The 25,044-nt window shown below is 49.0% G+C and overlaps 1 protein-coding gene across 1 annotated transcript; it reads left to right on the forward strand.

The window, feature by feature from the left end:
- Positions 1–9,128: 9,128 nt before the first annotated feature.
- Positions 9,129–18,371, forward strand: LOC102916382 (tubulin alpha-1C chain). The gene is made up of 5 exons (XM_006974390.4): positions 9,129–9,442; positions 9,557–9,635; positions 14,683–14,905; positions 15,034–15,182; positions 17,300–18,371. The coding sequence occupies exons 2-5, from the start codon at positions 9,633–9,635 to the stop codon at positions 18,272–18,274; spliced, it is 1,350 nt and encodes a 449-aa protein (XP_006974452.1). The 5' UTR covers positions 9,129–9,442; positions 9,557–9,632; the 3' UTR covers positions 18,275–18,371.
- Positions 18,372–25,044: the final 6,673 nt, after the last annotated feature.

The following is a 25,044-nucleotide window of genomic DNA, read 5'->3' on the forward strand; positions in this document are numbered from 1 at the left end:
CTTTCCACGCTCTGGTAGCGGCCATACTAATCTGTGCATAAACTGCAGGATCATACAAAATCTGTGCTTGTAAAGTGGCATACTGCCCTGAACCCGTGAGCATCTCAAGATTACGAGCCGGGAAGCCTGCAGCAGCATTTCTATTAGCTGTAGTTTGACAATGTTCTTGAAACTCACTCCTCCAAATTAAATAATCCCCCCCAGAGAGAGCGGCGCGACACAGCTGCATCCAATCGCTAGGGGTGCAATTTGAGGCAGAAAAAGATTCAAGTATAGCGATGGTAAAAGGAGCATGGGGCCCATATGACATCACAGCTTTCTTGAGCTGTTTGATGCTTTTAAAATCTAGAGGATTGTGTTCCCTTTGTCTCTGCCCTTGAGCATTTTGAGTCTCTATAACCGGGTAAGCAACTCCCCCCGTCAATCCCTCCATGGGTGCGGAAGGAAGGACCTCCGTGTTGCAAAAGTCAGGATTATAGGTTGGAGGTCTATCCTTGTGAGAAATCTGTGATTTCCCTCTTAGGCATCTAGCATCCTTTTCTGATCTGACTTCTACATCATCACCCTCTAAAGATGACTCTGCAGAATCGGAAGACGACTCTGCCGAATCAGAAACATCAGAAGTTTGAAGGGTTCTGAGAGCCTCCTCTATCTGAGACTCCTCCAACACAGTTTTAGCTTTATTTAAATGTTCTTGGACTTCAATATCATCACTAAGCAATGCATCCTTAACCAAGCGCCACAAAGAAAAAGTAGCTAAGGATACGGAATCCGGTCCTTCTTTATGCAAATATTTCTGTAAGTCAACCTTGACCTGTTCCCAATCTGGTATATTAAATCCTCCGGAGACCAGAAACCAAGGACTAGCATTCTGGAGGATTTGAACAAAATCTTTAGCCGTCTTGCTCTTAATGATAGTGCCTTGTCGCCTCAACAGTCCAATTAATTGTTCCTCGAGGAGCGACTGTGAGCTGGCAGCACCCATTCCAATCCATTCTTACCGTAAAATGCCGGCCGGCCTTCCAAGAGTGTCCGTCAGCTGGTCCTTTCTTTCTCAGATCTCGGTGGGACCTCCATTTGTAGCAGTAGCGCCTGCGTTACCACCAACCGTTCACCATGTCTGAGCGAAGGGCTGCGGATTAAAAAATAGAGACAAGAGACAGCGAGTCATTCGTACGTTTGGATGTCGAATGCCGTTTATTGAAAGAGGGAGGAAACCTTAAATACAGGCTTACAACACAAATGGAGGATCCCCTGAGGGCAGAAGTTCGCTACCAATGGTCTACATTCTAGACCCAAAGTTCTGCATTCTTGCATCTAAGTTGTTTACACCAAATACAGGATGCACCTAAGTTGTTTACATCACAAGCAGGATGTAGGAACAAAGAACCTCCGGTAAGCTCTCCGATGATCCTAAGGTGAGAAGGACATCGGCAGGGAATCTGAATAGGAAGGACACCTGGTCAGGCAAGCAAGGCTACAGCCACTCACAGTCGGGGGTCAGGGCCCATGGCGCCCACAGACAGAAATAAACCTCCTTTGACCAAAGCACAGCTTTCTGAGCCATTCCCATGTCTGCAGGGGGCGGGGGAGCGGGGGAGCGATCCTGAGAGTCAGGAACCCTCAAAACCAGCGTCGCCTCTGTTGATGTAGAGAAGTTATAAAAGGAACAAAAACCCTCAGGGGCATTCCACTTTGGGCTGCCCGGGTACTTTCTACATGCAGGAATAAATACAATTATTAAATAAATATTGCTATAATTAGGGAAGTTTCCAGACCCCGGGGTATGGTACGCTTACTGGAATAATAATAATGCAGATTAACTGAAAAATGTGAGTAGGTATTTTTAACTTTCTGCAACAGACTTTTAACCATGTATCTAAAGTCAGAGTGATTTTCCTTGGTGGTGGTGGTTTGTTCTCAGGATTAAACCCAAGGTCTAGAAGTCTTGAGGAAGAGAGCTTCTGTGCTGTGTCGGAACATGGACAGAGAGGGCATTGTTTCATCAGAAATGAAACATGATTTCCTGTAGTTATCTTTCAGAATGGAGCACAAAGCCAGGCCTGGTGGGAACAGCTGCTAGGGAGGTGGAGGCAAGATCTGCCTGGCCACAGAGACCAGAGCGGGTACAGTATATGCAAATCCTAACGACCGGGGGCAGGTACCGCTCAGATCAAAGAAGGCTGTTTCGGGATATTTGATTGCACTGTGACACTCCGAGACTGTTAATAAAGTTAAACTTTGAATCAAGGGCTGGAGTCCATGACAAGCTGACTGGAATCTGCCTTACAGATTCTGGAAGACTTTGAAAGATTTTGGAAGAGATAGAGAGGCAAAGGAAGAGATAGGGAGGGGGTTGGAGAGATCCTTGGCCTTTTTGACCTGGGTAGGTGGAGAGAGGGTCAGCTAGTCTTTCCTCCACTGCTTTCTTGATCTATCAGGTTTGTACCCCAATATCTGACTCCCGAGTTTTTATTAATACTAGAACAACGTAGGTAAAAGCTTCAGAATTCAGCAGCTTCTAAGGCCTCTGTGCTAGGTGGGCTGGGATGTGTCTTAGCTGGCAGAGAGCTCATCTAGCATGCAGGAAGATCTGGGTTTGAGTACCAACACCAGAGAAGCCAGGTATGATGGCGCATAGTAGTAATCCTGGCACTCAGAGGGTGTTCAAAGCCATCCTTGGCTACATAGTAAATCCAAGGTCAGCCTAGTCTATAGATCACAATAAAGAATAAAGTAAAACAAAAAGCCTCACTCATTTTTAAAAAGATTTTAATTTTGTTAATGTGTCTGTGTGTTACATGTGTGTGGATGTCCAAGGAAACCAGGAGAGGGTGTTGGGTATCCCGTAGCTAGAATTACGGGCAGCTGTGAGCCTCGGACATGATGCTGGGAACTGAATTAGGTTCTCTGGAAGAGCAAGAACTCTTCATCTTCATCACTGAGTCTAGCTTCCCAACTCCATCTTTTTAATGTTTGATAAACATATTTCCAGCATCACAATAAGTAAGAAGTAAAAACACAAACATACAAGAAACACATTATGATGGTTATTGTTAATTGTCAAATTGATGGAGTCTTGAGTCACCTAGGAGATGGGTTTCTGGGCATACCTGTAATCCCAGCACTCAGAGGGCAGAGGCAGGTGAATCTCTGTGAGTTGGAGACCAGCTGGTCTTCCGAGAGAGTTCCAGGACAGCCAGGGCTGTTACACAGAGAAACCCTGTCGTGAAAAACAAACACAAACAAAAAAGAAAGCAAAAGAGAAAACTGCCAGAGACTTGCTTCAGCTGTGTGTGTGTGTGTGTGTGTGTGTGTGTGTGTGAGAGAGAGAGAGAGAGAGAGAGAGAGAGAGAGAGAGAGAGAGAGAGAGAGATGATCTGAGGGTGAGTCAGGCTGGCTGCCAGCAGCCTTTAAATGAGAAAAGATTACACAGAGGATTAAACAGAAGAGGCCTGTGAGGTGAGCTGGGGTGTGCCCTGAGATCAGCGGTTGAGGGACCTACCATTGACCTTGACAATAGGCAGCAGTCTTATGTTAATGAAGGGCCACAAGTCCCTCTTGCTAGAAATAAGAAGTTCTGCTTTATCAAGCAAGAACTTTCCTCAAGCTCTCAAGGGAATGGAGACCCTTAATCCAAATGCCTGACCTTGGGAAAAGGACTTCGTCTGGGGAACAGACAGTACACTACAATTTCTTAGTCTTACTATATGGGCCTGCTCCCCTCATAACGCTCCCAAAATAGAAGGTCCTGATGTCTTACTCTTTCCCATTTATACCATACCATTCTGATTTCTCTGTATTTATTAACAGAACTCTTGTCTATTAAGCCTGAGGCTCCAGATCTGAATTGTAGGCATTTCATCCTTGGGATTGGGTGTATCTAATAAATCTCTAACATTTCTGTTCTTGGTGTAATTAGGAGGGCACAGTGGAATTCCTGGTTCCATGGTGGTGGGGATTTTCCAAAGAATTTTGCTTCGAGAGTCTACCATTGTGTGGGTGGCCCCAAAACAGCTTGACCACACAACTGCCATGACAGGCTTAGAGGCCCAGACACAGCTTCTGTGACAGGCTTCCTGGCAGGCAACATCCAGGAGAAGCCATGAGCTGACCCCACCCAGGAAGGGCCTGCATCTAAGGGGAAATACCGGACATTCTAAACATTCCCCATACCCCTAGACAAATGTAAGCCAATCAAGGGTCCTGAACCCTGGAAATCCCCTCACCCCAACCTCTGCTATGATAAAAACCCCACCCCACCTGGGCTCAGGGCTCTCTGCTCACCATTGCATCAGGCAGATAGTCCAATGCTCTGAGCTTGAAATAAAGGCTCTTTGCTTTTGCATATGGGATTTGGTCTCTGTGGTGGTCTTTTGGGGGTCCTCTTGATCTGGGCATAACACCTTGTACACATTTTTATCCTTTTACCAAAGCCCACACAAAATTTCCAAAAGGGAAAGGCATAAATATTGAGAATCATTAAAAATGAAAGTAAGGCCGGGCAGTGGTGGCGCATGCCTTTAATCCCAGCATTCTAGAGGCAGAGGCAGGCGGATTTCAGTGAGGTTTTTTTTTTTTTTTTTTTTTTTTTTTTTAAGATTTATTTATTATGTATACAAGTATTCTACCTGCATGTATTCATGCAGGCCAGAAGAGGGCACCAGATCTCATTACAGAGGGTTGTGATCCACCATGTGGTTGCTGGGAATTGAACTCAGGACCTCTAGGAAGAGCAGCCACTGCTCTTAACCACTGAGCCATCTCTCCAGCCCCTGCAGTGAGTTTGTTAGGCCCAGATCTCAGGGACCCCCCAAAGACACCACAGAGACCGAATCCTGCATGTAAAAGCAAAGAGCCTTTATTATTTCAAGGTCGGAGTCTGGACTCTGTCCGATGCATCTGTGAGAACAGAGAACCCCAGCCCAGGCAGGGTGGGGTTTTTATCATAGCAGAAGTTGGGGTGAGAGGATTTCCAGGTTCAGGACCCTGACTGGCTGACATTTGTCTAGAGCATGGGGAATGTTTGGAATGTCAGGTATTTCCTCTTAGCCGCTGGCCCCACTGGGTGGAGTCAGCCAGAAGCTGTGTCTCTAAGCCTGTCATGGCAGCTGTGTGGTCAAGCCATGGTGGGGCCCTTCTACAAGTTCAAGGCCAGTCTCTGTGGTTTACAGAGCCAGTTCCAGGACAGGCTCCAAAGCCACAAAGAGAAACCCTGTCTCAAAAACCAAAATAAACAAAAACAAACGAAAGTAAAAAGGTGCTGGCGAAGTGTGGTCTGCGGTGCTGATGTGCTGGGATTTGACAAACAGCAACGGTCGCCATGCGGTCCACGCCATCTCCCCTTTTTACTTTTTAACTTAGATGTCTGGAAATCGCTGAAGAGATCTACTAGGGCTTGTCAGTCTCGAGACGACAACGACAGGAAGAAGGATGGAAATGAGCACAAAGGCTGGAATAATGTCCAAATTGGTGAAAAATGACCAAAAGGTTTTCCCTGTCACACAGGAATTTAAGGAATTCATAAATCTTTCCACCGCCATGGAAGCTGAAATTGTGGCATGACCAACTGTGGTAATTTGGCCATGCTTACATAACCCAAATGTCTGGATTATATAAGGAAGAGCCTCTGGGGAAGGGGCAGCCCAGCCCTTGGGTCGCAGAGTTCAGGGTCAAGGTCAGGGTATGTGAGCCATACCCTGTAACAGATAGGGACTGAGGGATGCTGGGAGAACCTGGCAGCCAGGTCCAGCTTTGATATTTTAAATGGCATCTTAGCCTTTTGTCCTGGGTTTGAAATTTAACATCCCAGTCAGTCCTTTTGCTGATCAAGGACAACAATCTATCTATGACTATTTCCTATTGATATTGGGACACCATTTGGGGACCCGAAAACCTGGAATGTTGACCAAATCCAGGAAGAGCAGCTTTAGCTGTTTCACTTGTCCAGGATCCTCGGGAACTTCTGGAGCTAGGAAAGTGTAGCCAGCAGATGGAGCAGTCGGCTGCCTTAATTGATTGGAAATCTGCTGCAACAGATACCTGTCAGGTGCAGAACATAAAGGAACAGGCAGGTGGGAGACAGTCTACTGACTGACAGTACTTAACCAGAGTCCATATGAGAGGTGGCTCCAACTCGATTCCCTGAAGCTTATGAGAACCTTTTCTAAGTTCACGAAAAGTTCCAGCCACGTTAGCATTATCATTGTTTGTAATCTGTATTGAAATTCACCTTGTAGAAAAGTCTTAACTGGTGTCTGTAAAACCGCTGGAGTCGATTCATGCCTCCAAGTCCTAGCAAAAGCTAGAGCTTTGGGTTCAAAAGGATGAACATGGTTTTCTGTCTAGAGAGCCAGTTTGGACAGAGATGTCTTTATTCTGATGAGAAGCACTTCTAAGTCTATCCTAAGAGGACAACCAAAGGGAACTTAAAAGTTTGAGCTCGTGACTACGGTAGCAGTCAGTGCTTACCAGATTAATAGCTTGTCAGAACTCTATTGATTAGTGTTAAGACTCTGAACTTTTGAAGTCTCACTGGAACAATAGCACAGTGAGGGGAAATCTGAAGCATTTTTCATTTTTCTTTTCTTTTTTCTTTTTTTTTTGGTTTTTTGAGACAGGGTTTCTCTGTGTAGCTTTGCGCCTTTCCTGGAACTTGCTTTGTAGACCAGGCTGGCCTCAAACTCACAGAGATCCTCCTGCCTCTGCCTCCTGAGTGCTGGGATTAAAGGCGTGCGCCACCACCGCCCGGCATCATTTTTCATATCTTGATCCATCTTTTTAAACCTTCACAAGTTGTACCTACACACCTCAAAATATTCTCAGACCCTCACAGTCCAAGCTTTCCTGTCCTCAGATCTCTATGACTTGCATTTACACACCTTAAGTCACTTCATGTCCTCAGACATTTATACACACCTTAAAACACCTTCTTAGACCTTAAAACATTTTGTTCTAGGTCCCTGCAATTTAAGCTTTACCTTACACAAACTTGACACCTTTTTCTTCTCTCTCTCTCTCTCTCTTTTTTTTTTTTTTTTTGTGGTTTTTCAAGACAGGGTTTCTCTGTGTAGCTTTGCGCCTTTCCTGGAACTCACTTGGTAGCCCAGGCTGGCCTCGAACTCACAGAGATCTGGTTCTGCCTCCCAAGTGCTGGGATTAAAGGCATGCGCCACCACCCAATCATTTACCATAAGACACAGGTGGTTGACTGAAGCAGTCACTGTAAAGTGAGTTACTTTAGATAACAGTAAAAAGTTACATTGAAATCTGCTTTAACAAACAAGCTTATGGTAAGTTCTGGAAATTTTCAACTACAAAGTAAAATCCACTAACTTTCCACCCAGGGTTATTTTTATTTTTATTTTGGTATAGAGATTTAGGGATGAAACCCAGAGCCTTTACAATGCTAAGCAAGAACTCTGCCGATATCCAAAGATCTCCAGCAGGGGGCAGCAAACTTAACCATGTATCTTAACGCTTAAAATCATTTCACAGTACACATACAGGTTTTGTATGTTTATTGGAGAGGGCCAGACAGGGTTTCCTTCATACCCCTGGTTGACCTAGAACAACAGACTTGAACATTCAGATATCTCCTTCTGTTTCCACATCCTGGATACTAGGATTACAAACAAGATTACATTTAAACTTTTTTCCCCATTGTGTATGTGTGTGAATACCCACATGCCACAGTGTGGGTGTCGAGGTCGGAAGATAGATTGCACGAGATGGTCTGTCCTTACCATGTGGGTCCTGGGTTTGAATTTAGACCATCAGGCTTGGCAATGAACATTGTTACCCTAGGAGCAATTGTACTGGCCCAAGAGGACACTTTTTAAAAATGATTTATTTATTTTTATTTTATGTGCATTGGTGTTTTGCCTGCATATATGAGACAGAATAGCCTACATTGACCTGGATGGAATTTACTATTCTTGTCTCCTGAGTGCTGAAATACAGGTATGCGTTACCACACCAAAATAAAGATTTGGGAGCCGGGCGGTGGTGGCGCACACCTTTAATCCCAGCAGAGCCAGGCAGATCTCTGTGAGTTCGAGGCCAGCCTGGGCTACCAAGTGAGTCCCAGGAAAGGCGCAAAGCTACACAGAGAAACCCTGTCTCGAAAAAACCAAAAAAAAAAAAAAAGATTTGGGTTTTTTGTTTTTTAATTTTATATGTGGTATATATGTGTGTGTATGACATTCTTGTGTGTGTGTATGACATTCTTGTGTGTGTGCACAGGTGTATGCTTAGGCCAGAGGTCAGTATGTGCTGTCTTCCTTAAACAAGGTTCTTCACTGAACTTGGAACCCTCTGATACTGGAAGACCAGCTGGCGTCTGAACTCCAGGGTCTTCCTGTCTCTTATTCCTCAGTGTGAGGATTTCAAGCAGCCACCACTACGGCGGCTGCGGCGATCTGAACTCAGGCCCTCACACTTTTCCAAGGAGCCATCTCCTTGGCCCAGTTAGATGGTACTTCTGAGAAACCCACTTTGCGGAGTCCTTCAGAAGTCTGTTTAGTGTGGGGCCCAGTGCTGGAGGGAAGCTCCACTTCTCCCGTGTGAGACCCTCACCTAATGTGGTTCCCTGAGCCGTCATCTCGTCTGTAAAATGGGGGTAGCAGCCTCCGGGTTCTTGGACCAGATCGAATGAGGCAAGGCCGGGCCGACAGTCAACTCTGCACCCCACAGAATCCGAGAGGACCACTGGAAGAGCAGCCGGTGCTCTTAACCGCTGATCCATCTCTCCAGTCCCCAGAAATCACTCCTGTAATGGACCGAATAATTCTTTGTACCTACGAAGGTTCTCTTAAGGATAAGGAGGGAGAGCTGAGGGCTGAGGCAGACTCGGGCCCCAAAAATAAAACCTGTGGAAAGGGCGCTGGGGCTGCGCTGGCAGAAATCCAGTACTTGGGGGCCACAGGAGGGAGGGGGTGAGTAGAGAAAGTGCTTAGGAGCCGCTGGCTGCAATTAAGACCTCGGTTAGGAAACAAGGTTGACCTCAGGGGCCGCACCCGGGCCGCTGAAACGCGGCTTTGGCGTAGGCGAGCTGCAGCTCCGCCCCTCCCACTGTGCCGTCAAGTAAACTGGGCGTTTCCATCCTGGGCCCCCCGAAAAAAGCAGTCGCAGTCACCCACCAGCCTGCGGGCAGCGGCTAGCCTCCGGCTCGGCTCGCCGGCTCACTCTTCCGGACTCCCAGGCCGGGGTGGGGCGACCAGCTGCGAGTCCCTGGAGGCCGAACCCGGCCGTCCCCTCTACCTGGGACTTTTCCTCGGGCCAGAGCTGCACAAAGATCTCGCTGTCCTTCAACTTCCAATCGCCTTTCCCCTCGCCCCACCTGGCGCCGGCGTCCACCCTCCGCGTCTCCTCCCCTCCTGGGTTCCAGCCCCTCCGACCAGAGTTTGGTTTGAACTTTCGAACCCGCCAATCGTCGCCCTCGGTGCGGCCCAGGGCGGGGTTCTGTGTCCGCCCTCCCCGCGCGTGGCCCGGGCCAGGATATATAAGACCCTCTGCTGGAGGCGGAGCTCACACTACTTCTCCCCGGGACTCCTAGGTAGTCTGCTAGTGGGAGCTTTCCCGTCACTCGCCCTCTCTGGCTCGGGCTTCGCGGACCACTTCAAGGACTAAATATGGTGAGTGTGGTGGTGGAGCGGCGACGGGAGCGTCTGCAGGGACCGCGGGAGCTGCGGGCTGCCCGGGGTGGGGGGTGCCGGTGCCTGCGACAGCCCCCGACGGCCGCCCCCGGTTAGATCGGCTTCTGGTGGCCAGGGTGGGATAGCCTGGTCCGCCAGGCTGCTCTCGCTTTGGTCTGGAAGGCTGGTCCCGGGTACCTCCCTCCGGGTGGTCCTGGGAGAACATGCCGTCCGGGCCCCCCGCCGCCCCTGGAGCTTGCACATCGCCCGCAAGAGACTGGAGAAACCAAAGGGTCTCCTTTTTTCTCAAACGATGTCGCTTTCCCAGCCGGGGTACCCCAGAGGACCTCGTGCGCTCCGGCCGGACTGAGCAAACACTTCCGGGCACCGGCTCCACGCCCTGTGACTCCCTGCTGAGTCACCTGTGGCCAGTCCCGGGACCTTCCTACCTGTGCACCTGGAAAGGCCAGCGCCTCCATAGGCGGGGATAATTAACCGTCGAATAAATACCCGAATCCAGCCGATTTCTAGCGTTAGTTCAGTGGCATATTAAGTGAATTTAAACACGTCCCTAAAAATTTTTTATTAAGCTAGAGTAAACTATTAACCAACAAAATATATTTTGTTTGTATTTTGGTTTTTGAGACATGTCTCATCTAGCTCATGCTGGCCTTTAAATCACTGTGTGGCCAAGGATGACCTTAAATCCAAGATTCTCCTGTCTCCAACACCCAAGTGCTGGGATTACTCATCTGACTCAACAACATATTAGTCAGTTCTCAAGAAACAGGAACTCGCCTGAGCCCGTCGGTGGTGGCACTTGCCTTTAATCCCAGCACTTGGGAGGCAGAGGCAGGCGGAGTTTGAAGCCAGCCTGGTCTACAGAGTGAGTTCCAGGACAGCTAGGGCTACACAGAGAAACCATGACTTGGGGGGGAGGGGAGAAAAGAAAAAAAAGGGAACTCAGGATGGGGGTGGGCAGCCTTTAATTGCTGGGCTCTGGAGGCAGAGGCAGGTGGGTCTCTTGAATTAAGTTCAGCCAAGGCTACACAATGAGACCCTGTCTCTCAAACAAAACTACCAGGAACTGAGTCCAGCTTGGGGGAGGGTGGCTAGTTTGTGTAACACTTGGGTTTGGGGGAAGAGGGGGCTGAGGCAGGGGGATTGTGAGTTTGAGGCATCTCAGGCTCCCTATGGAGTTCCTGGCTAGTGTGGGCTACAGAGTGACTAATCTTGGAAAAAGGAGCCTTCCTGCTAAATAAGTTTAATAATCTGGGAGAGCATTTGCCTAGCCTAGAAGGCACTAGGTTAATCTTCATTCAGTGTCTCAGAAGAGAAGGGAACAAAATCATATACATCTTTAGCTGTCAATAAAAATTTAAGCGGGGCGGTGGTGGCGCACGCCTTTAATCCCAGCACTCGGGAGGCAGAGCCAGGCGGATCTCTGTGAGTTCGAGGCCAGCCTGGACTACCAAGTGAGTCCCAGGAAAGGAGCAAAGCTACACAGAGAAACCCTGTCTCGAAAAAACAAAAAAAAAAAAAAAAAAAAAAAAAAAAAAATTTAAAAGAAACCCCCATACCGGCATTGTTTTTGAAGGTGTAGTTTCACAGTCCAAGATGAAGACTCCATTAACCACCTTTTGACCTAGCTCCTTCCAGAATGCTTCTCATAAAACTATACAGATCAGTTGGTGGTGACCCAAACATTGAATCCCAGCACTCAGGAGGAGGAGGCAGGCAGATCCTAGTTCAAGGCTATCCTGGTCTACAAAGTGAGTTCTAGGACAGCCAGAGAAACCCATCTCAAACAAAACAAAAAAACCATAAAAACAAAAACTTGTCAAGATCTCCACCATTTCAGGTGCAGCTGTTCCAAGATCATCCCAGGGATGATGAAAATTAAGAATGATTTTTGAAGGACTGTGGGAGGTTTGTGGGGGTGGGGTGTTCCTTGTGTGGCCCAGGCCGCCTCTCCGAGTGTAGTGGAGGATGACCTTGAACTGCTGATTTCCAACCCTAGGACTGGAATTAGAGGCCTGTGCCACCACGAGCACAGAACTTCACCCATGCTAGGCAAGACCTCTCCCAACTGAGCTACATCCCCAGGCCCAAAAGCTGGGGATGGACCAGGCAGTGGTGGGGCAGGCCTTTAATCCCAGCACAGAGGCAGGCAGGGGGATCTCTGAGTTCGAGGCCAGCCTGGGCTACAGAGTGAGTTCCAGGGAAGGCTCCAAAGCTACACAGAGAAACCCTGTCTCAAACCCCACTCCACACCCCCCCAAATGGTGAGTTTTTGTTTCACTCGTGTGGGTGTGAGTTTGGGATGGTCGGTATACTTGTAGGGGCAGGAGTGGGCAGCTTTCCTCTGGGTGGAGGCTCCCTGGTAAACCCCTTACCAAATGAGCCGACTCCTCCCACACCCCCACAAACTTGCAAGTATTTGCCTTTCAATTAATTGTATTCTGAAAGGGAGATGCAGTGAGTAACTGTAACAGTAGTTAGGAAAGTATGTAACCACTGCCTTGACTGCTTCTGACCAAGCAGAACCAAAAGGATACAATCCGGAAACGCCCGAGGCTCACCTGTTAGGCAAGCGCTTTTCAAAGACAAACTGCTTACCAGTTCAGGCTGGACTAGATTTAGTGACGCGTTTGCTGCCTTTTCCTATCCCAAATGGCCCTTGACTTTGCCTTCTTAGCTTCCAGGAGACAGGTTGTTTTCTAAAGATTTTAACTTTTTGTTTGTTTTTGAGACAGGGTTTCTCCGTGTGTAGCTCTGGTTGATTAGAACTCACTCTGTAGACCATGCTGGTCTCAAACTCAGATCCATATGCCTTCTGCAGGGATTAAGAGTGTGCGCCACCACTGCCTGGCAGATTTTTAAAGCTTGGGAAAGTTGGTTCCCTGTTCCATTAAGTAGGTCCCAGCAAAATTGAACTCATCCGGCTTGGCAGAAATTGACCTTGACTCCTCCAAGCTGTCTTGGCAGCTCAAAGAGGCAGTATAGACCAAAAGGCTGCCGTACCTCAGACACTGCTTCCTAGGTGTGGTTCTCTGTAGCTTCAGGGGACTGGCGGTTCTAGAGTCCAGGTGAAGGTCACTGGGACAAGAGCTGCACCTCCCCCACAGTGCTCAAGGCTGGACTGACTGGTCCAGATCCTTGATTGTTATATGGGGAACGCAAAGAGGAAGGGACTTGACAGGTCAAAGGTTGTGAGCAATGTCTTGTTTCATTATCCTGGGCTGTGAAACTGTGCCTTTGAGAACCTGGGTGTTGAATCGAGCTGACACACTGGTGCTCCGTGTGCTTGCTTTCTTTTTTTGTTTAGTTTGGAACTCCAGCTCTTAGACTAGTACAGCCCTGTCCAGGATGGTCCTTCTCTTCCCACCTCGGTCAGACCTTCCCGGAAATGCCCTCATAGAAATACCTGGAGGAGGGGCTTGAGAGATGGCTCAGGGGTTAAGAGCGCTGAGTGCTCTTCCCGAGGTCCTGAGTTCAATTCCTGGCAACTACATGGTGGCTCCCAACCATCTGTAATGAGATCTGGTGCCCTCTTCTGGCCTGCAGGTGTATATGCAGACAGAACACTCATACCTAAAGAGTACATAAATAAAAATAAATATTTTTTAAAAAAAAAAGAAAGAAATAACCTGGAGGAGCCTGGTGGTGGTGGTGGCACACGCTTTCAATCCCAGCACTTTGGAGACCGGCAGGCAGATCCCTGTGAGTTCACAAGGCCAGCCTGGTCTACAGAGTGAGTTCCAGAACAGCCAGGGATACACAGTGAAACCCTGTCTAAAAACAAAAGGAAAAAAAAAAGTACCCAGAGAAACCCGGGTGGTGGTAGCTCATGATCCATAGAGTAGGTTCCAGGACAGCCAAAGCCACACAGAAACCATGTCTTGAAAATAAATAAGCAGGGCTGGAGAGTTGGCTCAGAGGTTAAGAGAACTGACTGCTCTTCCAGAGGTCCTGAGTTCAATTCCCAGCAACCACATGGTGACTCACAACCATCTGTAATGAGATCTAGTGATCTCTTCTGTATACATAATAAATAAATAAATCTTAAAAAAAAAAAAAGAAAATAAATAAGCAAACAAAAGCATGAAAGTCACTACTACTTGGGGAAAATAATAGGAAGAGTGGGAGCCTTTTTGTGTGAAGTTTGAAGGTTTTCAAAGTACTCTTCTCACTTACACTGGATTATGATCACCGGTTCCCCTTAAACCTGTGGGTTCAGGGTCTGCACTCCTAGGCCTCCTTTAACTAATGGAACATGGGTTTGATAACTTCTGAAATACTGTGCTCAGCAAGGAAAGGAAAACAAGTTCCCCCACTGTTAAATTCTTGTGATTACTTTCCCACGGTGCCAGAAATGTACAATATAATCTACTAGGGAACAACTACCAATTTCTCCTTCCTCCCCACTCTCCAGCCCCATTTCTGAAGTAGTTGCGGTAAAGTTTTTGGAGCCGGCCTCTAGCCTTTACAATCCTTTCCTCCCACCAGATGGGAGGGAATGACAGTGAAGGAAGAATGTTCCTACAGATTAGAGTCCTCCCTGGGTGGAAGGGATGCCTCTGACCACACTTTAACATACAGCTAACTGCTTCTCTAGCATTTTCCCCGTGAGTCATGGTGCTGGTCTAAGCTGGTTTTAAAGGAGAGAGAGAGAGACAGAGAGAGTTTTGTCTCCTACAGACCTGGATTAAAGAGGCACCACAGTGAGCTCAGGAGAGACACAGTCTATGTGACTCAGCCCTGGAAGGAAGGAGTCTGCCTCAAGTTCAAGGACTTGCCAGCCTGCTTCAGGGGATTCTGGGGGATTGTGGCCTAATCTCTTCTGCCTCTAAAGTAGTAGAAAACTGATCCTGAAGTACAGGGATACAGTCAGTGGAGGGGCCTGGTCTTGCCTTATAGGTCATTAGCATTATGCCTTCCTGAGAGTATGAAGAGTGATTGTCTTTGACGGCTTGTCATTTAGATGTGAGTCTTGCCCTAATTCCTCACTTGTCCTGTTCCGACACTTTCTTTCCCCTTTCCACAGCGTGAGTGCATCTCTATCCACGTTGGCCAGGCTGGTGTCCAGATCGGCAATGCCTGCTGGGAACTCTACTGCCTGGAACATGGCATCCAGCCTGACGGCCAGATGCCCAGTGACAAGACCATCGGGGGAGGAGATGACTCCTTCAACACCTTCTTCAGTGAGACAGGCGCTGGCAAGCATGTGCCCAGGGCCGTGTTCGTAGACCTGGAACCCACGGTTATAGGTAAGTGGACCGGGAGCTTCCCTGAGGCATTCTGTCCTGCTCACAGACTCAGTCTCTCTTCAGACACCGAACAGTGAGGGAGCATGTGCGGATTGTTGGTGGGTGGCTGACTGCTTCTCCTTTTCCAGATGAAGTTCGCACTGGGACCTACCGCCAGCTCTTCCACCCTGAGCAGCTCATCACAGGCAAGGAGGATGCTGCCAATAACTATGCCCGGGGCCACTACACCATTGGCAAGGAGATCATTGACCTTGTCTTGGACCGAATCCGCAAGCTGGTAAGTGTGGTGGGTTATCTGGGAGAGGGTTCTATGTACTGTGTTTTACCAAGATTTGGGGTATTATGCTCATTCCGTAAAGACACTCACTTGTCCAGGTGAGACCCAGCAAGCTTTACCTTCATCATATCCTGCTCCCCATGAAGACTATGTTAAGCCTCTTGTTTCAAGCTCAGACATTCACACACCTCTTTAGGTCCTCTTAGTCACACTGAGTAGGTGGCTGACGCCTGCGTATGACTAATTGACAAAACTCATTTGGAAATCTGGACAGGCATTTCACAATAATAATGTAAGATCATAGCTGTGACCAGAGCTCAATCAGAGCGGTCACCTGGCGGTTATAGGGCCCGGTGTCGGTCCTCAGCACAGAAGAAGCAAGGTTTCAGGGACCAAGAAGCCCATGTGACACCATTTAGACACAGCCTACAGGGCTGGAGAGATGGAGAGATGGCGTAGCAGTTAAGCAGTGATTTTGCTTGTCCAGAGGACCTAGGTTTGATCCCCAGCACCTACACGGTGGCTCACAGCATCTAACTCCTGTTGTGGGGGATCTGATGCCCTCTTCTGGCCTCTATGGGCACCACACACACACACACACACACACACACACACACACACACACACACACACACACACACACACCTACACCCCTCTGCTGGCAGAATAGCACACACATAAAGTAAAATTACAGAGCCCACAGAAGAGTCTCCAACAGAGCTTGAGGTGGAGTTGGGAGAGTATTGGGGAAGCAGGTATGTCCTTTGAAGTTCTAAGATCAGAAATCCCAGAAAAGTAATTCCCTAGCTTTCAGGGCCGCAAACTGGCTCCGGCTGAACATAACTGAGCGACTCTAGCCCTGTCAGGAAAGTTGGTAATTGTGTGTTCTAATCAGATGGCCAGTCTGACCGCCCTTTGTGAGGCTTGTAAGTGATTAACAAAATGAAGCGGGCGGCCAGCTGAGCTGGCGTGGCTTGCTGGGAAAATCACATTATGCTAAGTCCAACCACTACAACTGGCCCCTTCTAAAAAACAATGGCTTTCCTCCCAGCTTCATGCTTTTCTCGACTTCCCTTTGGAATCGGGTTAATTGTTCCAAGGCAAATGAAGTTTCAGCTACACTCACTGACTTGGATACTGGGGACCTGCCTTGAGGGGTACAGAAACCTAGTAAGAGCCATTTACCATTCTGAGATGAGCACGACTAGAAGAATTGCATTTGACCTTGGTGTCGGTGTCTATGGGCTACATGATGGATGTGACGGACAGGGGTCAGCCTGATCGGATCCTCTTGTATGTAATTAGAGTGTGGACTCAGTGAGATGAGTGAACTAAAGGATCAGTAAAAAAATGTCTGCCACCTTAGGACTTTCAATGGAGTACTTTATCTGAAAGGTCATAGTTTGGGGGGGGAGGGAGCCCTGTAGTAGAGTGTACCTGTACAAGGTTCCATTTCTAGGACTGTAAAGTATAGAGGGCATCTTTGGCTTGCCCTTCTGTAACAATTTACTAGTCAGAGTTGACCGGTCAGTGGAGCTGGGAGCCCAGTGACCCCCGGTGACCTGAGGTCTAGTGCAATGCTGATAAATAAGGGAATCACCTTGCCCAGACTGAATAGGGACCCCACACACACACACACTGAGTGCTTACCATGCCAAGCATTATTCCAAGTACTCATATAATATGCAGCCTGAGCTAGGTCGCTACTCTGATTTTAATAAGTGAGATAGAGAAATTCATTTGTCTCCCATGAGGAGGTGGGCCCACCCACCCCCAGCCTGACACTAACCTGGGCAGTGAAACTTGGCCATCCTGTCTTCCAGCTTAGATGTTTCAGACAGGTCTGGCAACACATGAGGTCTGAATTCGGCCCTCTGGTAACTCCAGCTGATAAGAAGGTGCCCTTGTGGCCTGACCCCACAGCAAGGTCACCAGAGCCCGCCTTCCCAGAAACTAAAGCCTGTGCTGTGTGTCTGTTCAGATCTAATGTCCCAATGGACGTGGAAGTGGACTTGAGGACTCTGGAATTCCAATGTTATCAGTTCTTAAACCCATGAACACCCCACCGCGGCTTTCACAAAATGTGTCTCAACATTGAAACGAACTTTCTCTTACAGGCTGACCAATGCACGGGTCTTCAGGGCTTCTTGGTTTTCCACAGCTTTGGCGGGGGTACTGGCTCTGGGTTCACCTCCCTGCTGATGGAGCGGCTCTCTGTTGATTACGGAAAGAAGTCCAAGCTGGAGTTCTCCATCTACCCAGCCCCCCAGGTTTCCACTGCTGTGGTGGAGCCCTACAATTCCATCCTCACCACCCACACCACCCTGGAGCACTCTGATTGTGCCTTCATGGTAGACAACGAGGCCATCTATGACATCTGTCGTAGAAACCTCGACATTGAGCGCCCAACCTACACTAACCTTAACCGCCTTATTAGCCAGATTGTGTCTTCCATCACTGCTTCCCTCAGATTTGATGGGGCCCTGAATGTTGACCTGACAGAATTCCAGACCAATCTGGTGCCCTACCCTCGCATCCACTTCCCTCTGGCCACCTATGCCCCTGTCATCTCTGCTGAGAAAGCCTACCACGAGCAGCTGACAGTAGCAGAGATCACCAATGCCTGCTTTGAGCCAGCCAACCAGATGGTGAAATGCGACCCTCGCCATGGTAAATACATGGCTTGCTGCCTGCTGTACCGCGGTGATGTGGTTCCCAAAGATGTCAATGCTGCCATTGCCACCATCAAGACCAAGCGTACCATCCAGTTTGTGGACTGGTGCCCCACTGGCTTCAAGGTTGGCATTAATTACCAGCCTCCCACCGTGGTACCTGGTGGAGACCTGGCCAAGGTCCAGAGGGCTGTGTGCATGCTGAGCAACACCACAGCCATCGCTGAGGCCTGGGCTCGCCTAGATCACAAGTTTGACCTGATGTATGCCAAGCGTGCCTTTGTGCACTGGTATGTGGGTGAGGGCATGGAGGAGGGGGAGTTCTCTGAGGCCCGTGAGGACATGGCTGCCCTGGAGAAGGATTATGAGGAGGTTGGGGCTGACAGTGCTGAAGGGGATGATGAGGGTGAAGAATATTAATTGGCCTGTGCTGCAGTTTTACTTGTTGTCTTGTGTCTGTCTCTGTGTGTAACTGTCAGTCCTAAGCTATCAATAAAGGTGTTTTAGTGGGAAACTGGCCATTGGTCCACAGCATCTTCCTCCTCCCCCTTGAGATGGCGTCCAAGCTGGCTTCCTGCCTCCGCCTCCATGAATATTTTCCTGATGACATCACAGCTGTCCCTGACGGAATCAAGATCCATGACCCATTTAGTGGGTCCAATTGAGGCTAGTGATTAGTTGGCCATTTTCAGGTACCTCCTAGTGTTCGGTGCTTACCCGTTTGTTTCATTTAGACATAAATCTGATGGAAAACAATTTGGACTATAGGCCACAGGTCGGAGTCTCTGCCCCTTGAACTCAAGGGCAGTTGTAGAATCAACGTGCAGAATGGTGAGCTCTGGAGTGGGGCTACGTTTTACTAGTCACTAGAGGACTTGTTAGGGGTTTGGGGGGGCAGGTAGGGGTGTCAAGACGGGCTTCTCTGCCTCCTGGGTGCTGGGATTAAAGGCATGTGCCACAGTGTGGTTAGGTTCTGGCACATGGAATAGAAACCTATGAGGAGTATAAATGTTCTAAGTATGATTGCTGGTTGGGGAGGGCAGATTTGGTTTCCGAGACAGTTAGGATTTTTAACAGGCTGGCAGTATATGGGTACTTGACCTTTATAATAGATTGTGAAGGGAATCAGGGAAATGTTTGAAGAGTCCTAATTTGAACCCTCTAACCAAGCCCCTGTAGCAACAGTGTCGAGAGCAAAATATTTTACTAGAGGGCCCGTGGTGGCCACAGCACACGCCTTTAATCCCAGCACCCAGCAGATAGAGGTAGCAGAGGGGTCTCTGAGTTAGAGGCCAAACAGCATTCCTGGGACTAGAGAAACCCTGTCTTAGAAAAGAAAGTGGGGTGGGGTTGCTAGAGACCATACTTGTGACCCAGACGATCTAGGCTCAGCCAGCAGTCCGGCTACATTAGTTAATAGGGTTGGGGGTAGAGCTCAAATGGTATGCACAGAGCCCCAGGTTCAATCCTCAGCACCACATAAGAGGACACAGTGGTGCACTGCATGCCTGTAACCCAGCACTGGGGAGGTAGAGGCTGAGCAAGGAGAAACTCAGGGTCATCCAAAGCCAGCTTACATACAGGAGACCTTGCCTCAAAAGATTAGTCAAAACATTCAATATGTCCACATTGGGAAGAGGAGCAAATAAATGGGTCCACTGATGGCTGAGCCTCTGGGGTATTGCCAAGGGGTTAGGTGTAAATAGAAGGCATAACTAAGTGAGGTTTACCCATTATTGACTGGTCAACATGGTCTCAGCTCCCATCTGCTACTAGGATGGTCCCATAAATTGTCTGCACTGTGAGACTGGAAGGTGCGTTCTGACACCAGAGCGTCAGGCTAGCCCTTTTCGTAGTGTGGCAGAAATGTAATTATTTGGGGTTCATTTGAATAGTCTGGTAGTCTAGAAACACATGTTCCTCTCTTTGTCTCTCTTGCCATCTGCGGAGAGGGTTTAGGTACTACAGCTGGCTGGCGAGCTCAGCCTGGTTAGAATTCAGGAACCAGTGGTGATGATAGGTTTTAAACTAAGCAATTGTAAGACAAAAGGAACTGGTTTTGGTGGGGCAGAGTTGCTGGCATGGCCACCTTTGCCCAGTGACCTACTCCAGTGGGACATGGTTACCAGACAGCTTTGTAGGACCATACCACGGCTTGCGTTAACTCCAGCCCTGTGAGGAAGCATGCCTTAAGAACATGCCAGGTCTGCTCATGTCTGCAGTCCTGCACTGGAGGCCGAATCCAAAGCCAACCCAGACTCCTGAGTTCAAAGCCACGTAAGTGGGATCCTAGCCTCACGGCCGCCACCCGCCCCCCAACATACACCCAAAGTATGACATATTGGCTTGTAACTCCAGCTCCAGGGAATCTGACTCCTTCTGGCCTCTGTGGGCACCTGCACACACACATAGAATCTTTAAAAATCCCTAACACGTTGTGCAAGGCATGTCTGTGGGCACAGCTTGGCAAGCTTGCTTTTTTTTTTTTTCCTTCAGCTCCAGCTCTCTCTCTGCCCGAGACATTTCTGCAGCATTCCTATGAGCTGCGTCTGTGGTGTGTGTGCTTGACAAAAGGCAAGACTGCTGAACCTCAGCTCTGAGGCTTGGGGGACAGGTGGGCGGGCTGGCTAGGATGACAACCAGATGTTTGCAATGGCCACAGTGTGGGCCTGGAGCAAATGGGAGAGTCGTGTGTGAGGAGCAGATCAATCAATTTCAGGCTAGCCTGACACCCCAGCCTACCTGAAAGGTTCAAGCCTGCATTTCCCATTAAAAGCACCCCAAGTGAGTACTCAAGGGCCCATAGTGGTCCCCTCAGCTTTCAGAAGGACCTGTTGGAACCTGCAGCCCCCACCCCCACCCCCCCCAGCAGCGACCCCTAGCCAGGAGTAGCCCTTGCAAATTCCCTCAGCAAGTTTTATCCATGAGCTGAGATGTGAGGAGCTGGGGAACTTCGAGCCGCCACTAGGCCGTGGGGTGAAGAAAGGTGAGGGAAAGATAGCTGAGGAAAAATATCTCCAAGGAGAGCCTGGGGAATTGAAGAGCAAAGTGTGCCAGGGGTCGGGGAGGAATCCGTCCTTGTAATGATAATTTCCCCCTCCTGGGTGGTGGGGGAGTGCATGGAAGCTAGCCTGCAGCAAGAACAAATATACCCCAAGGTCCGCCTGGCTGCTTTGTGGCTGACAGTCATATGATCTGCCCTTGAGCACAAACGGGAAGTCGGCTCTCAGAATCGCTTTGGAGGTCTGATGGGATAAATGGACAGAGCCGAAGAGGTGTGTGGGCTTCCGAGGTGGGCTGTGGCTCCCATCCTTGTCTGGACATGGGCTTTCATGCCTTCACCTGACCTGTGCCTGCTCTCTACTGCTTCCCCCTGAGGGGCAGGGGGGGCTGAAGCAAAGCTCCTCCAGTGTGAGGAGAAGCAGGAGGAAGGGTGGGCAGAGCCTGCCTGTGCACTCAAGTGTGCAGACGGCTGGTAATAAATGTCTGCGCACCAACAGAAATCTCTTAGAAAACTGAAAATCCAGCTCGGGGCCTGGAGAGAGGGCTCAGCAGTTAGGAGCACTGGCTGCTCCTGCAGAGGACCAGGGTGTGGTTCCCAGCACCCTCGTGGGTGGCAGCACACAATCGTCTGTAACTCCAGTGCCAGGGCTGTCTCCTGGCCACCATGGGTACCAGACACACACATGTAAGCCAACACTCATAATAAAATTAAATTCATAAATTCAGCCTGAAGAGACTAGTCTTCAGACCTCTGGCTTCTGGAATGTTCTGTGCGGCATCCTGAAGGGGTTGTGGGAAGAAAGGCTATATTCATAGCTTTAGCGGTTCCACATCTCAGTGTTCTTCACCTGAACTTCGAGGGGTTGTGACAGACAAAGCTTGGAGAGATTAAATAGTTAGCTTGAAGGCCGCAGAGCGACTGACACAACTTGAACTTGACCCCCAAATCCCAACTGATGTGGCTTCCGAGAAGCCCCTGGGAAAGTCATCCTTGTACCCAGTAGCTTTCCAGGTTCAGGGGGACAGTGCCACAGCCTGGAGTGCTGAATTGAACTTGGGTCATTGGTTGTCACCATACATCCCAGGAGTCCCAGGGAGCAGTACAGAGATCAAGATTAGCAAATCCAGGGCGTTTGGCACCCAGGGTGAATCCTCACCACTGAGCAGGATTTTTTTGATCTAGGTCTCTGAATCTCTGTGAGGAAATTCTCAGATTACAGGGAGATACGGTGTCCTTGTAGGGGCTGCTGACAGCCTCTTGGACTCCTGCGGATGGAATGACCCCTGTGCGCTGATGGGACACTCACGTCTGGAATATCGCCCCCTTAAGCATTGGCCCAGGCTGGCCAGTGCCTGTCAGCCAGGGTCACAAGGTGGGGCATCCTGGGATGACCTTGGCAGATGGTGTTTGGGAAATGTCCAGGAGACCTGGCGGCAGAAACTGAAGGCAAAGCCCTGTGTGCTTGTGGGGAGAAGGTCGGTCCCTTTTGCTGACATCTCAGCCTGTCATGAACCCTGTTCATTCTGAGAACCTTGTGTTCAGAGTTAGTCAACCCCGGTGCAGGCTTGGGGAAAATGGTTCACTCCTCCCCCACTGCTCAGAAGTCTGCAGCAGGAGAGAAATATTACAAGTCAACATTTGGCAGAACGGGTCATGTCTCCTTTGGGTGAGGCAGGAAATCTCCCACCTTACAGAACAGGATGCATCTCTTTAAAAATTATTTATGTGTAGGTGTGGGGGGTTGTGGGTCACCCTGCAGGGGTGCTGGGAACTGAACTTGGGTCCTCTAGGAGATCTTGGATGAGTCATAACCACTGTGCTATCCCTCTGGCCCTAGACGAAAGACTGATCCCACCACCGGTTTCTGTCTCCTTCCTTTCTCCCCACCCCCCACTGCCTCTCTCTCTCCCCCTTTTTCCTCGTTTACAGTGCTGGTTGTAAAACTCCGGGCCTCACATATGCAACGAGACAATAACTCTATCACTAGCTCCACCCCCTAGTCCTGGAATGTTTTTTTTTTTTCCTTTTTAACTTTAATTATGTGTACGTATGCGTTGCGTAAGTGTGTGGGCATGTGTGCCAACGACACAGGTGTGGCAGGTGGGGTCAGAGGGCAACCTGGCGGAGCTGACTCTCTCCTTCTGCCTTGCTGTAGGTTCCGGGAGCCACCTCACAGGCCTCCGGAAGATTCCTTTTTAAAACTGGTACAGACAACAAGCAGGGCGGCTAACAAACTTGGGTGACTGAAGCAGGAGGATTGCTGTGAACTTCAGGCCAGCCTGGACTAGAATAAAATCCTATCTAAAAGGAACTAAATAAACTTGAGGGCCAGAAGTGGTGCCACGAGGACTGGAGAGGTGGATCAGTGGTTAAGAGCAGTGGCTGCCCTTCCAGAGGTCCTGAGTTCAATTCCCAGCACCTACACGGTGACTCACAACCATCTGTAATGAGATCTGGTGCCCTCCTTCTGGCATTTTGGCATACATGAAGATAGAGCACCCATATCTAAAAATAAATAAAATTAATAAAAAAATTAAAAAAAGAAAAAAGAAGTGGTGCCATATCCCTGTAATCCAAGCACTCTGAAAACAGGGCAGGGAACTGCTGTACACAGCAAAGTCCAGGGCAGCAGGCCTGGTGGCGCACGCCTTTAATCCCAGCACTCAGGAGGCAGAGGCAGGTGGATCTCTGTGAGTTCCAGGCCAGCCTAGTCTAGAGAATGAGTTCCAAGGCAGCCAGGGCTACACAGAAATACTGTCTCGAAAAACAAAGAAAACCAAAACAGAACCCCAAACATTCTGCACTCTATAGTGGAATCCATTACAGAAGCGTTGTGTGTGAGGGAGAGTACACACTTGAGTGTGCATGCGTATAGTTCAGTATCACACTAGCCTAGGCTGGCCTTGAATTCATAGCAATCCTCCTGCCTCAGCCTCTGGAGTGCCTGGATTATAGGCCTGAGCCAACTGGCCTGGCTCCAGGGCATTGTTGACTACCAACACAACTGGTTCTGTTAAGGTCCCAGGCATTCTGAGCCAGAGGCTCGGCCCACTACCCACCGGGGTAAACCTTTGTTTAAACTAATCAAGGTAATTTTAGTCCCCTCGCCAGGGATTGTTTAGGGAACCAGCAAGTGATGTCATTATGGAAATGAGAGATGAGGTAACGTCTGCGGGTGTGGGGGGAGGGGCCGAGGGAAAGATTCCTGCGCTTGGAGAGGAGTCAGGCTAAGAAGAGTTCTCTTTCTCACAACCTTTGGACAGTGTGTGAGTGTAAGGTACTTGTGCAAGCCGGCTGCTGCTGCTGCTGCTGCTGCTGCTGCTGCTGCTGCAACTATCTTGTGACCACGGGGAACAAACGGAAGCCCACATCTTAAACATGACACAGCAGAAAAATAAAAAGGAAATTGGTTCCTCATTGAACCTCTGACTTAGCTCGTCCTTACACTCTGCCTCTGGTTTCTTGTTGAGGGAGACGGGGGATGTTTGAGTTTGCCCTTCTCTTTCCGGCCAAAGGCATTCTAGCATAAAAACCCCACACAACTATTCATAGAAATTTTCACCTAGGTTTTTTTTTTTTTTTAAACATTTATATATTTGTTTATGTGTGGTTGGTGTGAAGGTCAGAGGTCAACTTGTGGGAACTGGTTTTGCTTCCATCAAATAGGTCTCAGAGACTAAACTCAGGTCAGATTATCTGACCAGTCTCTGTGTGTGTGTGTGTCTGTGTGTGTGTGTCTGTCTGTCTGTCTGTGTTTGGAGACTGTAGCTGGGGCATGTACCAACCACTCCCTAACACCCCCCCCCCACTCCAGGGGCTTAAGGCCCTTGTGAACATGTAAAACCTGTCTCACTTCTAACAGGAGAATACTGATCCCATTGTCCGCCTCCGTCCCTCACATTTGGCTGCCTTTGACCATGGTTCTGGTCAGGCGGACTGACCTGTTCCTTCCAGTCTTCCTGGGAGTCTTGGCCCAACTCAAACTGTAAATCAAAAGAACACAGAACATCAACAGGCCTCTGGAATGTGCCGCCTGCTTCCTCTCCCCTGGTACCAATGTACACACACACACACACACACACACACACACACACACACACACACACACACACGCCAGCTCTACCTACAAAGGTGCGCAGTAAACCAAGAAGACCTGGTCCAAAGGAACTGCCTCCTCCTCCCAAAG

This window comes from Peromyscus maniculatus, chromosome 20, assembly GCF_049852395.1.
Source record: "Peromyscus maniculatus bairdii isolate BWxNUB_F1_BW_parent chromosome 20, HU_Pman_BW_mat_3.1, whole genome shotgun sequence".
Classification (NCBI taxonomy): domain Eukaryota; kingdom Metazoa; phylum Chordata; class Mammalia; order Rodentia; family Cricetidae; genus Peromyscus; species Peromyscus maniculatus.

Coding starts and splice junctions, on each gene's coding strand:
- LOC102916382 (XM_006974390.4), top strand. Junction 14,906..15,033: donor CCTGGAACCCACGGTTATAG/GTAAGTGGACCG, acceptor CTCCTTTTCCAG/ATGAAGTTCGCACTGGGACC. Junction 15,183..17,299: donor TGGACCGAATCCGCAAGCTG/GTAAGTGTGGTG, acceptor TTTCTCTTACAG/GCTGACCAATGCACGGGTCT.